The sequence below is a fragment of the Ylistrum balloti genome, unplaced genomic scaffold (genome assembly GCF_031769215.1).
Source record: "Ylistrum balloti isolate Yb309-2 unplaced genomic scaffold, AGI_CSIRO_Ybal_v1 Utg370934, whole genome shotgun sequence".
Taxonomy (NCBI): Eukaryota; Metazoa; Mollusca; class Bivalvia; order Pectinida; family Pectinidae; genus Ylistrum; species Ylistrum balloti.
Window position 1 is genome coordinate 219,816 of NW_026782528.1, and position 14,974 is coordinate 234,789.

At 37.7% G+C, this 14,974-nt stretch overlaps 1 protein-coding gene across 1 annotated transcript in view; it reads left to right on the forward strand.

Annotated features, from left to right (window-relative positions):
* Nucleotides 1–14,974, forward strand: part of LOC132559564 (syntaxin-binding protein 5-like) — a 97,975-nt gene that overhangs the window by 48,185 nt on the left and 34,816 nt on the right. The window contains exons 7-9 of the mRNA XM_060224195.1: nt 4,796–4,879; nt 8,255–8,378; nt 12,925–13,000. Of these exons, the coding sequence (XP_060080178.1) occupies nt 4,796–4,879; nt 8,255–8,378; nt 12,925–13,000 (284 nt within the window). The remainder of the gene's footprint in view (nt 1–4,795; nt 4,880–8,254; nt 8,379–12,924; nt 13,001–14,974) is intronic.

The following is a 14,974-nucleotide window of genomic DNA, read 5'->3' on the forward strand; positions in this document are numbered from 1 at the left end:
AATGCTTTGTTTGAATACTGTGTCGTGGGTCTCTATGAAAGGGGGTTGGAGAGGCACAGACATGCTGTATGTTTCATTTGAAGCATATGTACCAGGTCCCTAAGACTGTGGCTAGTAACACACTAACATGCTGAATGTTCCATTAGTATGGTATGTACAAGGTCCATAAGATATGGCACTGGTGAGGCACAGGCATGCAGTATACTCCATTTGACTTGTGTACTGGTACCCTCAGAATGGTAGCTGGTGAGACACTGACATGCTCTGTTGGCATTTTGCCTCTAGAACAAGGACTGGTAACAGACTTACTGAATGGTCCATTTCAGTGTTGTGTGCTAGGTCCCCGAGAATGGGGCTGGTGAGACGCTGACATGTTCTGTTTGCATTTTGCTTCTAGAACAAGGACTGGTAACAGACTTACTGAATGGTCCATTTCAGTGTTGTGTGCTAGGTCCCCGAGAATGGGGCTGGTGAGACACTGACATGCTCTGTTGGCATTTTGCTTCTAGAACAAGGACTGGTAACAGACTTACTGAATGGTCCATTTCAGTGTTGTGTGCTAGGTCCTTGAGAATGGGGCTGGTGAGACACTGACATGTTCTATTCTGGTTTCCTTTGAACACTAGTGTTGAATACTGTTTTGTTGTGTAGTGAATTCATGATGCCAGTTTAACTGCTAGACTTAGGCCAAGGGATCAATAATTGGCATGTCTCAATTTCAGCTTCCTAAGTAACATACAGTAGTACATGCAGATTAATTCCATTCAATTTGTCTTCTTACTGGAAGATACAATAAATCATTTACAGAAATTAAGAATTCAGACCCTACAATTGCCTCTCTTGTACACAGCCCTACAAGAAACAGCAGCAGGAAATATCCTGTAATTATACTACAGTACATTACTGAGTATTTTGCGTGATTGCCCACACCCTTACCATAATCAGATGATGACTTTTAAAAATTGATTTACACCTATGATCTGTCTATCTGGCCTGTCAACAATTTTTTGGTTAAAATTTTTCTTAAGCAACTAAAGATAAGCTCATCTTGAAACTTCTTGAAAAATCCTAACCAAGTGCTTTTAGCTCTAATGTTAACCCAGCAACTTGTACTGAACCAGGATTTCTCCTGTATCCTGTAGTTTACTGATGAACAGGACTTTTCCTGTATCCTGTAGTTTACTGATGAACTAGGACTTGTCCTGTATCCTGTAGTTTACAGATGAACTAGGACTTTTCCTGTATCCTGTAGTTTACTGAAGAACCAGGACTTTTCCTGTATCCTGTAGTTTACTGAAGAACCAGGACTTTTCCTGTATCCTGTAGTTTACTGAAGAACCAGGACTTTTCCTGTATTCTGTAGTTTACTGAAGAACCAGGACTTTTCCTGTATCCTGTAGTTTACTGATGAACTAGGACTTATCCTGTATCCTGTAGTTTACTGAAGAACCAGGACTTGTCCTGTATCCTGTAGTTTACTGATGAACAGGACTTTTCCTGTATCCTGTAGTTTACTGATGAACAGGACTTTTCCTGTATCCTGTAGTTTACTGAAGAACCAGGACTTGTCCTGTGTCCTGTAGTTTACTGAAGAACCAGGACTTGTCCTGTATCCTGTAGTTTACTGAAGAACCAGGACTTGTCCTGTATCCTGTAGTTTACATATATTCAACATTCATTTATTTAAGCAGGACTTCCTGTATATATATCATGCTAATAACCCACCAATCATTACTTTATAACTACCAGAAACCATTTGTTAATTACTCAACTCTGTCTTAATGCAGTGTTGGTGAAATCAAATGACAGTTGAAAATTGCAACTTAATCAAAAGATGTGAGTAAATAAATCACCTTAGAATTCTTTCTTGAGAAAAGTAATCCTGTCAGTGGAAAACAAAATTGGAACTAAATGGTTTAATCATTGGAATGTTTGGTATATCTCTTTCGTGTAGACCGAAATGGTTTCTTTCATAATTGATTGGATGACATTGTTTTGCTTGAAAAGAATAAAGAACTGAAAATTGCCTATTAAGGTTGAAATTATGGGTCTGCTGATTCAGATCTTGTCCTTTGTGCACACATTTAGAAACAAAATGACTAATCTCCATGGAAGTGACATTTGTGAACTGCTCCAAACTTGTTTTAGTTTAGCTCAGAGGTGGTTGTACAGTGGTCACTGTGATAACTTTACATTTTTATATGTGATTAATAAAAATAATTTGGCAGTCTGTAGAAAATCAAAACCACAGAAAAATACTGACAGTTAATTATATATGATAGCTTGAATTATGCACTAATTCAGCTCCTTTCATCTGTACAGTTGCCATAAATAGCTCCCAGACAATAGATAGTATTTTAGGTACACAGATAGTGCCCAGACAATAGAGAATATTTTAGGGACACAAATACTTCCTGGACAATAGATGATATTTTAGGTATGCAAATAGCTTTCAGACAATAGATAATATTTTAGGTACGCAAATAGCTTTCAGACAATAGATAATATTTTAGGTACGCAAATAGTGCCCAGACAATAGAGAATATTTTAGGTACACAAATATCTCCTGGACAATAGATAATATTTTATGTACGCAAATAGCTTTCAGACAATAGATAATATTTTAGGTACGCAAATAGCTTTCAGACAATAGATAATATTTTAGGTACGCAAATAGTGCCCAGACAATAGAGAATATTTTAGGTACACAAATATCTCCTGGACAATAGATAATATTTTATGTACGCAAATAGCTTTCAGACAATAGATAATATTTTAGGTGCACAAATGTCTTCTGCACAATTGATAGTATTCATACCTGCCAGTGTTAGTCAAGCAAATTATATTAATCTCATGGAGATCAGGTTAGCTGGAATCTTAGTTATTACAGTGGTATCTGTAGAAAATTTCCTTTTAAATCAGTGACATCTTATATTTCACATGATGAGTTTGGTAGATGTAAAGTAACAAACTACATGACCCTGAATAACTTCTTGGTGATTTAGTTCAGTTTCTATACTTGCCGACCATCATTTCCGACTCCCGGGGGACTGACTCTCATTACTGATCATTACCGCCAACCCCAAAGGACTGACCACCACCTCCATCCCCCAAGAACTGACTCTCATTGCTGACCATTACCACTAACCCCAAAGGACTGACCACCTCCCCGATCCCCCAAGGACTGACTCTCATTGCTGACCATTACCGCCAACCCCAAAGGACTGACCACCACCTCCATCCCCCAAGGACTGACTCTCATTGCTGAGCATTACCTCTGATCCCAAAGGATTGACCATCACTTCCGTCCCCAAAGACTGGCTCTCATTGCTGAGCATTACCTCTGATCCCAAAGGATTGACCATCACTTCCGTCCTCAAAGACTGGCTCTCATTGCTGAGCATTACCTCTGATCCCAAAGGATTGACCATCACTTCCATCCCCAAAGACTGGCTCTCATTGCTATACCTCTGAACTACCAAGGACTGACTCTCATTGCTGAGCATTACCTCTGATCCCAAAGGATTGACCATCACTTCCGTCCCCAAAGACTGGCTCTCATTGCTGAGCATTACCTCTGATCCCAAAGGATTGACCATCACTTCCGTCCCCAAAGACTGACTCTCATTGCTGAGCATTACCTCTGATCCCAAAGGATTGACCATCACTTCCGTCCCCAAAGACTGGCTCTCATTGCTGAGCATTACCTCTGATCCCAAAGGATTGACCATCACTTCCGTCCCCAAAGACTGACTCTCATTGCTGAGCATTACCTCTGATCCCAAAGGATTGACCATCACTTCCGTCCCCAAAGACTGGCTCTCATTGCTATACCTCTGAACTACCAAGGATTGACTCTTATTTCTGACCCTTATCTGTTTTTTATGCTTCCTTTTCATTACTGACTGTCACTTCAATACCTTTTCACTATCTCTTTTGCTTAACCATCACACATAACCCTTATACATGGTTTTCTTTTATGCACAATCCTGTCTTATAACCTCCTGTCTGGTATCCAACCTTCACTTCAATTGGGTCCTCAATTCCATTTGAATCTTCGATTTCCATTTCAGGCCTCAATTTCTTACTTTTAATTGCTTCTCATGGATATCTCTAGCAATAGATTTTTTTCAGTAGCATTGCCATTTGTTTTAGAATTAGCAGGTAAGTTTAGACAATAATGTAATAAAGATATATTGGACAAAAATCATAACTGATAGTAATTGACGGTATTTTAAATGGCAAATGCTTCCCTTACATTGAAAAATTGACCTCCTGTCCCCTTACATTCAGTGTTAGTTTGCACATTAATGGAAACCAAATGCCATTTGCAGGCAAGTAAATTTGGTTGCTGCAATGCAATAAGGAGAAAATTTAATATAGACACCAGTTTATCAAATTCTCTGGAAATGGAGAACATTAATTGTTAGAGAACTTGGCTGATGGGGTTTTAGTGGACATCACTGAAAGAATTTTAAGAATCTTCATACAATTAACTTTCAACCTGTCGATATAGACCATAATACTTAACTCTCCACTGTCAATGGTAGAGGCCATGATGCTTTTTATCAATTCTCCCCTCTCAATGGTAGAGGCCATGATGCTTTTTATCAATTCTCCCCTCTCAATGGTAGAGGCCATGATGCTTTTTATCAATTCTCCCCTCTCAATGGAAGAGGCCATGCTACTTACAATTAACTCTCCCCTATCAATTTTAGAGGCCATGATACTTTTTCTACTTTTTGTTTATTTGTTTTTTTTGTTTCCACTGACATTTTTTTACTTTAATTTCCAGCTTTTGATTGGATTTGAGACTGGTGCTATTGTGTTATGGGATCTCAAAACTAAGAGTGCAGAATGTCGCTACACCGCCCCTGAGGTAAGTGACTCTCCTACTAAATAAGGACCTTGTGCCCTTAAAATGTTCATACTGTGCACCTAAGTTGAGTGCCTCTCCTACTAAATAAGGACCTTGTGCCCTTAAAATGTTGCTACTCTGCACCTAAGTTAAGTGCCTCTCCTACTAAATAAGGACCTTGTGCCCTTAAAATGTTGATAACTGTGCACTTAAAAATATTGATACTGTGCACTTAAGTGCCTCTCCTATTAAATAAGGACCTTGTGCCCTTAAAATGTTGATAACTGTGCACTTAAAAATGTTGATACTGTGCACTTAAGTTAAGTGTCTCTCTTACTAAATAAGGACCTTTTGCCCATAAAATGTTGATACTCTGAACCTAAGTTAAGTGCCTCCTACTAAATAAGGACCTTGTGCCCTTAAAATGTTCATACTGTGCACCTAAGTTGAGTGCCTCTCCTACTAAATAAGGACCTTGTGCCCTTAAAATGTTGCTACTCTGCACCTAAGTTAAGTGCCTCTCCTACTAAATAAGGACCTTGTGCCCTTAAAATGTTGATAACTGTGCACTTAAAAATATTGATACTGTGCACTTAAGTGCCTCTCCTATTAAATAAGGACCTTGTGCCCTTAAAATGTTGATAACTGTGCACTTAAAAATGTTGATACTGTGCACTTAAGTTAAGTGTCTCTCTTACTAAATAAGGACCTTGTGCCCTTAAAATGTTGCTATTCTGCACTTAAGTTAAGTGTCTCTCTTACTAAATAAGGACCTTGTGCCCTTAAAATGTTGATACTCTGCACCTAAGTTAAGTGCCTCTCCTACTAAATAAGGACCTTGTGCCCTTAAAATGTTGATACTCTGAACCTAAGTTAAGTGCCTCTCCTACTAAATAAGGACCTTGTGCCCTTAAAATGTTGATACTCTGAACCTAAGTTGAGTGCCTCTCCTACTAAATAAGGACCTTTTGCCCTTAAAATGTTGATACTCTGAACCTAAGTTAAGTGCCTCTCCTGCTAAATAAGGACCTTATGCCCTTAAAATGTTGCTTCACTGCACCTAAGTTAAGTGCCTCCTACTAAATAAGGACCTTTTGCCCTTAAAATGTTGCTTCACTGCACCTAAGGTAAGTGTCTCCTTCTGGATAAGGACATTGTGACCTCATCATTAAACATCAGGTGCAAAGTGTTTCTGTGTTGCTCATGGTATACCTGGTGAAATAGTGTATTTTGTGTTGGATGTGAGATTATGGCCAACTTGTCATGAAACATTGACTGAGTGTTGAGCCCTGTATATGGTTGAGTAAGTTGGGACAAGATTGGTGTTGCTTGTCCAGTAGACACATTAGCCACATATTACTGCCTAAATCTGAACCATTACAGGGTTGGTTGCCCCACACTGACATAGACACCCATTGCTTTGGAGGTTGTTATTAAAGCAGTCAAATGAATCTGGAGCATTAATCGACCAATTAACTACAATGTCAGATACATTAACAGCATGACAGCACTGTGTCACGCTCACAGTTACTTCTAATGCTGAATACAAATCATTTCAGGATTCTGATTACTTCTTTCAACCGTTTCTGTAACAACTCTAAAATAAATTGTCACTCCACAACATCTTCATATCAGACCCTTCATCAAACTTTCTGTCACTCTATAACATCTCCATATCAGAACCCTCATCAAACTTTCTGTCACTCCACAACAACTACTGATCACACCCCTAATCAACCTTATTGTCTCTCCACAACAACTACTGATCACACCCCTAATCAACCTTACTGTTACTCCTCAACAACTCCAGATCACACCCCAAATCAACCTTATTGTCTCTCCACAACAACTCCTCATCACACCCCTAATCAACCTTACTGTTACTCCACAACAACTCTTGATCACACCCCAAATCAACCTTATTGTCTCTCCACAACAACTACTGATCACACCCCTAATCAACCTTACTGTTACTCCTCAACAACTCCAGATCACACCCCAAATCAACCTTATTGTCTCTCCACAACAACTCCTCATCACACCCCTAATCAACCTTACTGTTACTCCACAACAACTCTTGATCACACCCCAAATCAACCTTATTGTCTCTCCACAACAACTCCTCATCACACCCCTAATCAACCTTACTGTTACTCCACAACAACTCTTGATCACACCCCTAATCAACCTAATTCTCACCCTGCAACTCCTGATCACACCCCAAATCAACCTCATTCTCACTCCACAACTCCAGATCACACCCCTAATTAACCTCATTCTCACTCCACATCTCCAGATCACACCCCTAATCAACCTTATTGTCTCTCCACAACAAATCCAGATCACACCCCTTATCAACCTCATTCTCACTCCACAACTCCAGATCACACCCCTAATCAACCTTACTGTTACTCCTCAACAACTCCAGATCACACCCCTAATCAACCTTACTGTTACTCCTCAACAACTCCTGATCACACCGCTATTAAATTTTACCGCACTCACAGCTTCATGAACCTCACTGTGATTTCTCAAAAAATCCTGACCACTGATTTACACTACTCTTACATTCACTTTCACCTCCTTCAGCATAAAACCATTGTTACTACCAAGCTGTGTCCTCTACCAGCATCCTTACTTTGGATGATCTTCAAGAACTGACAACAATCAATTGATTTTCCCTGCACCATGTCACACTGCAAGTATTCTATGAACTCTGGAATCTCCTAATCAATAAAGTTTCCTGTGATTATCAACCAGGCTCATATATGGATACCAAATCCTTTAGATTAATTTTGGACCAACAGGTTGAAAGGCCAAGGATTCCATATCTATTAATAGTGATGTAGTCTTTTCTGATTTTGCCTTTAGGATTGATACTCAAAAGATATTTATACAATGATCTGAAAGGCAGAGTCATCACTTACTGAAATGCTGAGTGTGCATTAGTTCATAACCAATAGCCATTATCAATCAAAATTCATCACACCAGCTAAGTTTGCAGAAAAAATGTTCATGATCAATTAACTTTCCAACTTTAAATAAACTGAAATAGAAATTAATCTTGCTTAATTAATCTTGTTTAATGTGGTGCTTAGCTGATTTAATGTGGTGATTAGCTGAATCAATACCCTCCTCATCACCTCCTCTCAAAGTATATGGAGATTGCATATGTAGAATATGATTTAACTTAATTCAAATTTTGTCTCATCAATCAATGAAAAATAAAAGATTTTTAATTATTGTGAAGAATGCCCAAAAGATATCATTCCAAGGACATGAATCTTTGGTCAGATGAAGTTGGCAAAGGAATTTAGGATGTGTAATTATATTGGGTCACTCTGTTTTATGTATTTGAAAACAATGTATTTGAATGTTTATAATATATATTTGTAGGCCCTGCGGTCCATATCCTGGCACCATGAGGGAAAGCAGTTTATGTGCAGTCACACAGATGGTAGTCTCACTACGTACAACCTGAAATGTGCCAGCAAACCTGTCAGTCTAATGATGCCCCATGGTAAGTGTTGTGTCTAATGATACCCCATTGTATGTCCTGTCTCTCTCCCATGATGGGCCATGGTATGTCCTGTCTCTCTCACATGATACCGCATGGTATGTCCTATGTATCACATGATACCCCATGGTATGTCCTGTCTCTCACATAATGGGCCATGGTATGTCCTGTCTCTCTCACATGATGCCTCATGGTAAGTCCTGTCTCTCTCACATGATACCGCATGGTATGTCCTATGTCTCACATGATACCCCATGGTATGTCCTATGTCTCACATGATACCTCATGGTAAGTCCTGTCTCTCTCTCACATGATGGGCCATGGTATGTCCTGTCTCTCTCACATGATGCCCCATGGTATGTACTACGGCTCACATGATACCCCATGGTATGTCCTGTCTCACTCACATGATGCCCCATGGTATGTCCTGTCTCTCACATAATGGGCCATGGTATGTCCTGTCTCTCTCACATGATGCCCCATGGTATGTCCTATGATGATACCCCCCTATGTCTCACATGATACCTCATGGTAAGTCCTGTCTCTCTCACATGATGGGCCATGGTATGTCCTGTCTCTCTCACATGATGCCCCATGGTATGTCCTATGTCTCACATGATACCCCATGGTATGTCCTATGTCTCACATGATACCTCATGGTAAGTCCTGTCTCTCTCACATGATGGGCCATGGTATGTCCTGTCTCTCTCACATGATGCCCCATGGTATGTACTACGGCTCACATGATACCCCATGGTATGTCCTGTCTCACTCACATGATGCCCCATGGTATGTCCTATGTCACACATAATGCCCCATGGTATGTCCTTTGTCTCACATGATACCCCATGGTATGTCCTACGTCTCACATGATACCCCATGGTATGTCCTGTCTCACTCACATGATGCCCCGTTTGTCCTATATTTCTCGCACATGATACCCCATGGTATGTCCTGTCTCTCTCACATGTTGCCCAATGGCAAGGCCTGTCTGTCTCATGGTACCCCATGGTAAGCCTTCTGTCTCATGGTGCCCAATGGTAAGCCTTCTCTGTCTCATGGTGCCCAATGGTAAGTCCTTTCTGTCTGTCTAATAGTGCCCCATGGTAAGTTTTGTCTCTAATACTGGATCACTTACACTCGCTTTGTAGAATTGCAGGGACACCATGCACAGTTCACACAAACTTCTTTTATGTCAGACATACTGTAAATCATTTAGACTTTGCAAATATTTTTTTTTCGGCAAATTTTTTTTTTTTTTTGAATTTGAAAATGATGAGCTATTAGAGATAGTGACTCTGGAAAGCAACTGATATGGCAATCAATAGCTTCATATTGGCTGCCATTTTGTTTATGAAGATCATGTGACTATACCTGAAAAGTGATTCAGTCATGTGATACATGTTGTGTCCATACTGAATCATATCTCTGCTGGAGCACAGACTAGTGTATAGACAAAAGAAATGAACATGAACTCCACATGTGTCTATGTTTGAATAGTAAAGTAAGTTGTTTTCATGGTAAGATTACACTATTGTCAATTGACCAGGCATATTGTGCGGTGTTTAGCTTCGCAAAATGTTTATACTAATGATATGGTGGTGTCCAAGCGGTGACAACTTTGACAGTTTCCTACTGTTTATTTTGTAATTTTATAAAATAGAAATTTTGTATGTTAAACTGTTACTTTAAATATTTTAGCACCTTTCCAACAGAAAAATAGCATCGGATATTAACAGTTTAGTCTGTTGTGACAAACATGCTCAACCTTTGACCTATAGCTGTACATTTGAATGATGCCATTTAGTAAAATTCTGAAGTAATTAATATAGGGATGTTGTTAAAAAGCACACAGTTTTGAAGATGTCTGAAAGGAATATCTGTCTAGCAGTTTTGTTTGTGATATTATGTGGTGTATGTAAATTCAACAGAAGTATGAATTAAAATAAAATCAAGTTAATGACAGAGTAACAAGGATGTCATTAAGAGATTCTTTAAAAAAAATAATCACAAGATTTGAATTTGCAACTGGCTCTCCTGACATTAATGCCAAAATAAATACTACATGAAAAATAAGTGATTAACAGTACATGGTAAGATTACTACTGCAAGGAAGGTGTCACACAGGCATTAATGTATAGGATCACACAAGTACAATCTAGGATCTCTCAAACATGTTGTATATAGCATTCAGGAAATAAAATGTAGGATTTAGACGTTGAGGACGAAGGGCTAACCTGGATCTGGTGAGACAGCAATAGTTGACACAAGATGTTGTCAACGGAAGAGAAGATGATTGGTTTATGTAGGATCATGTCTGCAGTGTCATATATCTACTTAATCATAACACAAATCTCTGCCTTGTAGCAGTATCCTCCTCCCTAGATTGTTGTAACTCGCATTGTGGGTCCAGACAGGTTCTGTCTGATGGGCTAGATAAAGGTGTGATGAGACATCAGAATGTGTAGACACGTCTGGGTAATTGATGTGAAGTTCATCAAGCATTATCACTTATTTACAGCCTTTTTACAATTCATATTGTGAAAACCTATTTTTCCAAATCACTTATGTCACATTATAATCACTGCTATTTATTTTTAGCCAACTATTATCAGATAGCTTGTTCATATCATCTGTTGTGCATTGTCTTTTCATAATGCAGAGTCATCTGCTATTGTGAGCTAGTATTGATATTGATTGTTATGTAATTTGTTTGTCAGAGTAATATCATGAGAAAACAATGTAATGTTCTCATGCAAACTGACTGAAGAACCAATACCTGTTCATGAGTAGATAACTCTGCATTAGGAAAAGATGGGATTGACGATCCATCCTCTGGCAATTCTTGTAATTCGTCTTTCTTTCGATGCTTAGTCTATAATTTTCAAACTGATTAATAACAAAAAGCAAAAAATTTCCAATGGCAGACATCTGACTCCATGGATAGTTCCCCATTGTACGTTGTGAATGAAGTGAAATTACTTACAGCTGACCATCTTCAATTTCAACACCTCAGGATTGGTATAACTATTTCACAAGTTGCACTCGATGGATATTTCTTAAACTGCATTTGTATGCTTCTTTTTGTCTTCAGAGTTGTACATGTTTAATTTTAAAACTAAAACAAGCAGCTGTACTGGATTTTGATATTTGCATATTTTGTTGCTTTTTGTCATGCAGTCAACTTTGAAGAATTTTTCTTTAGTTGCATACTGGGGTTTTCATAAAAGGGAAACAAAGTCAGCAGCATTGTATATCTTCACCACACTGACAGAACAAAAAAAATATCAAATTGTACATAATCATGCCAATTTCCTATGCTAAATCTAGGTATGAAATTTTTTGTTTGACAACAAATTGACACCTTTATGATAAAAATCCCTTTATGAATAAATAGTTTTATTTATAAGTTAGTAATAACAAATGGTGTCCAGAGCCAGTACTTAAACTGAAGCTTGTTTTTACCATTGTTTGTAATGATCTACGTTTCTGAGACTTGGCTATGTATACAGAGACAGAGGTTTTTTTTAGTTACCTGCCAGATAGGGGACTAAAGGCTTTGACTGTGTCCTTCCATCTTTCCATCCTTCTGTCCCTCCTTCTGCTAGTTTGTCCAGGCTCTACATGTCTCTAGAACTTCCTACCTGGGGTATGGGTTCACCGTGGTGAAGCAATGTGTTGTGTATTTTTTAAAAAAAAGGTCACTCTGACCTACACTGTTATCTTTGACTTTCATCAAAGAAAAAGGTTGTTTGGGCTCTCTTTCCTGCATTACTTGTCACTGAAATGTCATACTTTGGGTATAGATTCACCTTTGTGTGACCATGACTCATGACCTACATTTTGACCTTTGATCTACATCAAAGAAAAAGTTTGCTCAGGCTCTATCTTCTATACTAGTCAATTGAAATTCATACCTGGGGTAAGAGTTCAATGATGAGGTAGTGTTGTGCATCAAAAGTAGGTCAGTCCGACCTACTTTTTTTATCTTTGTCCTACCTAGAAAAAGTGGGCTTTGTCTGGTTTCACTCTTCTACACTAGCCCACTACTAGTCATTGGATTTTCATACTTGGTGTGTATGCTCACCTTGTAGCGTTGTGTATTGTGTATCAAAAGGAGGTCACTTTGACCTAAATTTCAACATTTGACCTACATCAAAGAAAAAGTTTGTCTGTACTTATTTTTCTTCACTACTAATCACTGGAACTTCATACTTTGAGAGGCAGTGAGTCATGTATCAAAAGAAGGTCATTTTGACCAGTTTAGCCATCGGCCAATGTCAGAGAAAAAGTTTGTTTATTAGTCACTGGAACGTCTTAGTTGGGCATAGGTTCACTTGCAGTGAATTCTTGGCATATAATTTCACATTCAGTGGATAATTTGTTACCTTCTTTTTTTTATTAGAATTATTTGAGTGTTATTTTGCGTCAGTTAAAGGATAGAGTATTTTGGAAAAATTATGCGTAAATATAAGATTATTTCTCTGCATGTGGCCTATTTGTATATTGAGATAAACTCTGATAATAGTTTATTTGTTGTTTCTTTCAGCCAAAATTGGCAAAGAAGGAAAACCTGACCCATGTAAGCCTATCAATAAAGTAGAATGGAAGTCGGCCAGAAATGGGTAAGTAGAGTTGATCGAGGCATATACTCATTGATACTTATTAAATTCTATGTTCTTAAATACAACACTATTGATACATCAAGGGAGACAACCATTCCTACTGTGAAAAGTCTGTAGTCTCTATTGGTGTGCCATAATATTCTGATGCAGTAGTAGTATATATTGGTTAAACACAGAAATTATGACACTCATTGCAATTTTTAAAGGCACACTAATGCAGCATACATAATGGAACCTCACTAAGGTTGCTGTAAATTCTAATAAGTTTATTAGTTGATGAAGATGAGTAGGATGTGCACAGTGTCTGGTATAACTTTGGTGTAAATTAATTGATGTTGTATAGTGTAAATTAACTCTGTTAGATTGACGTATTGGCTGTATGTCAGTATGGATTTTATTTTGTAATGGTTATTATAATACAAAATTTTGAAAGTATTTGCAGCTCACAGTGTCATTTTGCTTTATTTGATAAAAAGTAAAAATCAATCTTAAGTTTCTTTGCTCAGAATGATACCTTAATTTTCAAAAAATTCTATTCTGTGCATTGAGGATTTTATGTAGAATTCATGTTGAGAAAACTTTGTTGAAAATGCTATGTTAATGATTTATTCCTAAAATTAAGTGTTCCTTTCCATTTGCACTGAAAGGGTTTTTTTTCAAATTCCTAATTAAGAAAAATGAATTAGAACATAATTTTGGTTTTAAATTGCATGCATTGTTAATGACATGACATCAATTTTCTTTTTCTAAACATTGGAAGTGTAGAAAATTGAATGAAATTGTTGAAAAGTTAATAATTCGTGCATTACTGAAAATGCATGCTTGCTTATGAATATATTGAATTGTCATGCAAACACAGCATTATTCAAATATTTTAGAAAGTTTTGATGCTGTAAACATACTTAATTTAGCGCAGTGACAATTTAGCACATTACTGCTTTTGTCAAATTAGTGCATTGATGAATTACTAATTGTAATTAACAAAAATCATATTTTAGTGTAATACAGTGTAACTTCTCCAAACAGACCATGGATGGGACATGAATATTTGGCCAGTTTTTGGAGGTTTTGGTTTGTAGAGCAACTCCAGTCTGTGATATAATTGAACCTAATTCCATTCCGTCAGACTGTCGAAAGAAACATTACATATGGCCCAACATAGCCCTGGTCAGATGGTCAGATGGTCAGCTTGTCTGAAAGTGTTACCAAACATATATCTGATAAAAAGGTGTTTGCTGACTAGTATAGAATCTTATCTTGTAAAATAACACTCAATTATTATATCCATTTTGTATGTGTTAAAATAGTATTATTCAATTACCCATGATTAGAATGCAGAACTGTGGCATTCTAATTCTGCATCAGTAGTTATTTTCACTTCATCTATAGCCGTTTCTCTCTTCGGTGAAACGATGGACTTATTCAGTATGGTTTCAATTTGTCATTGGATATAACTATACAATATGTCTATCATAATTCTCCCAATGAGGGTAGGTATTGTGTACAAAACCTACCCATGACAGGTGAACACCGGAGCTGAAAAGTTTGCAACTATCACAGGTACCACAAGTGATGATTTCAGGGTCCACTGGTCACAACTCAGTATATTTCAATCATTTCGGACACGTATTCTGTTCGGTATTTGAAATTGAGAGGGATCAGTATTAGAAAGGTTTTTATTACAATCATAAAGAGGATGTCATTCCGTACACTGCCATTTCGATTGGTTTCAAGAGGTGATCTGTTCTAAGAAGGATCGGTTTAGGGAAGTAACATTGTACAAACAATATGAAGAGTTCTGAAATAAGTTACTGCTATTATATGTGGATTTATAGTTGTGATTATAAAGCAGACAACAGATATGAAAACATGGCCACAACTGCTATATTATATAGAATGTTTCATCTGTTCTATATTTTATGTGGCCTCCATATACTTTTATCCGTTTTATTTTCATGTACCTTCTGCCTTACC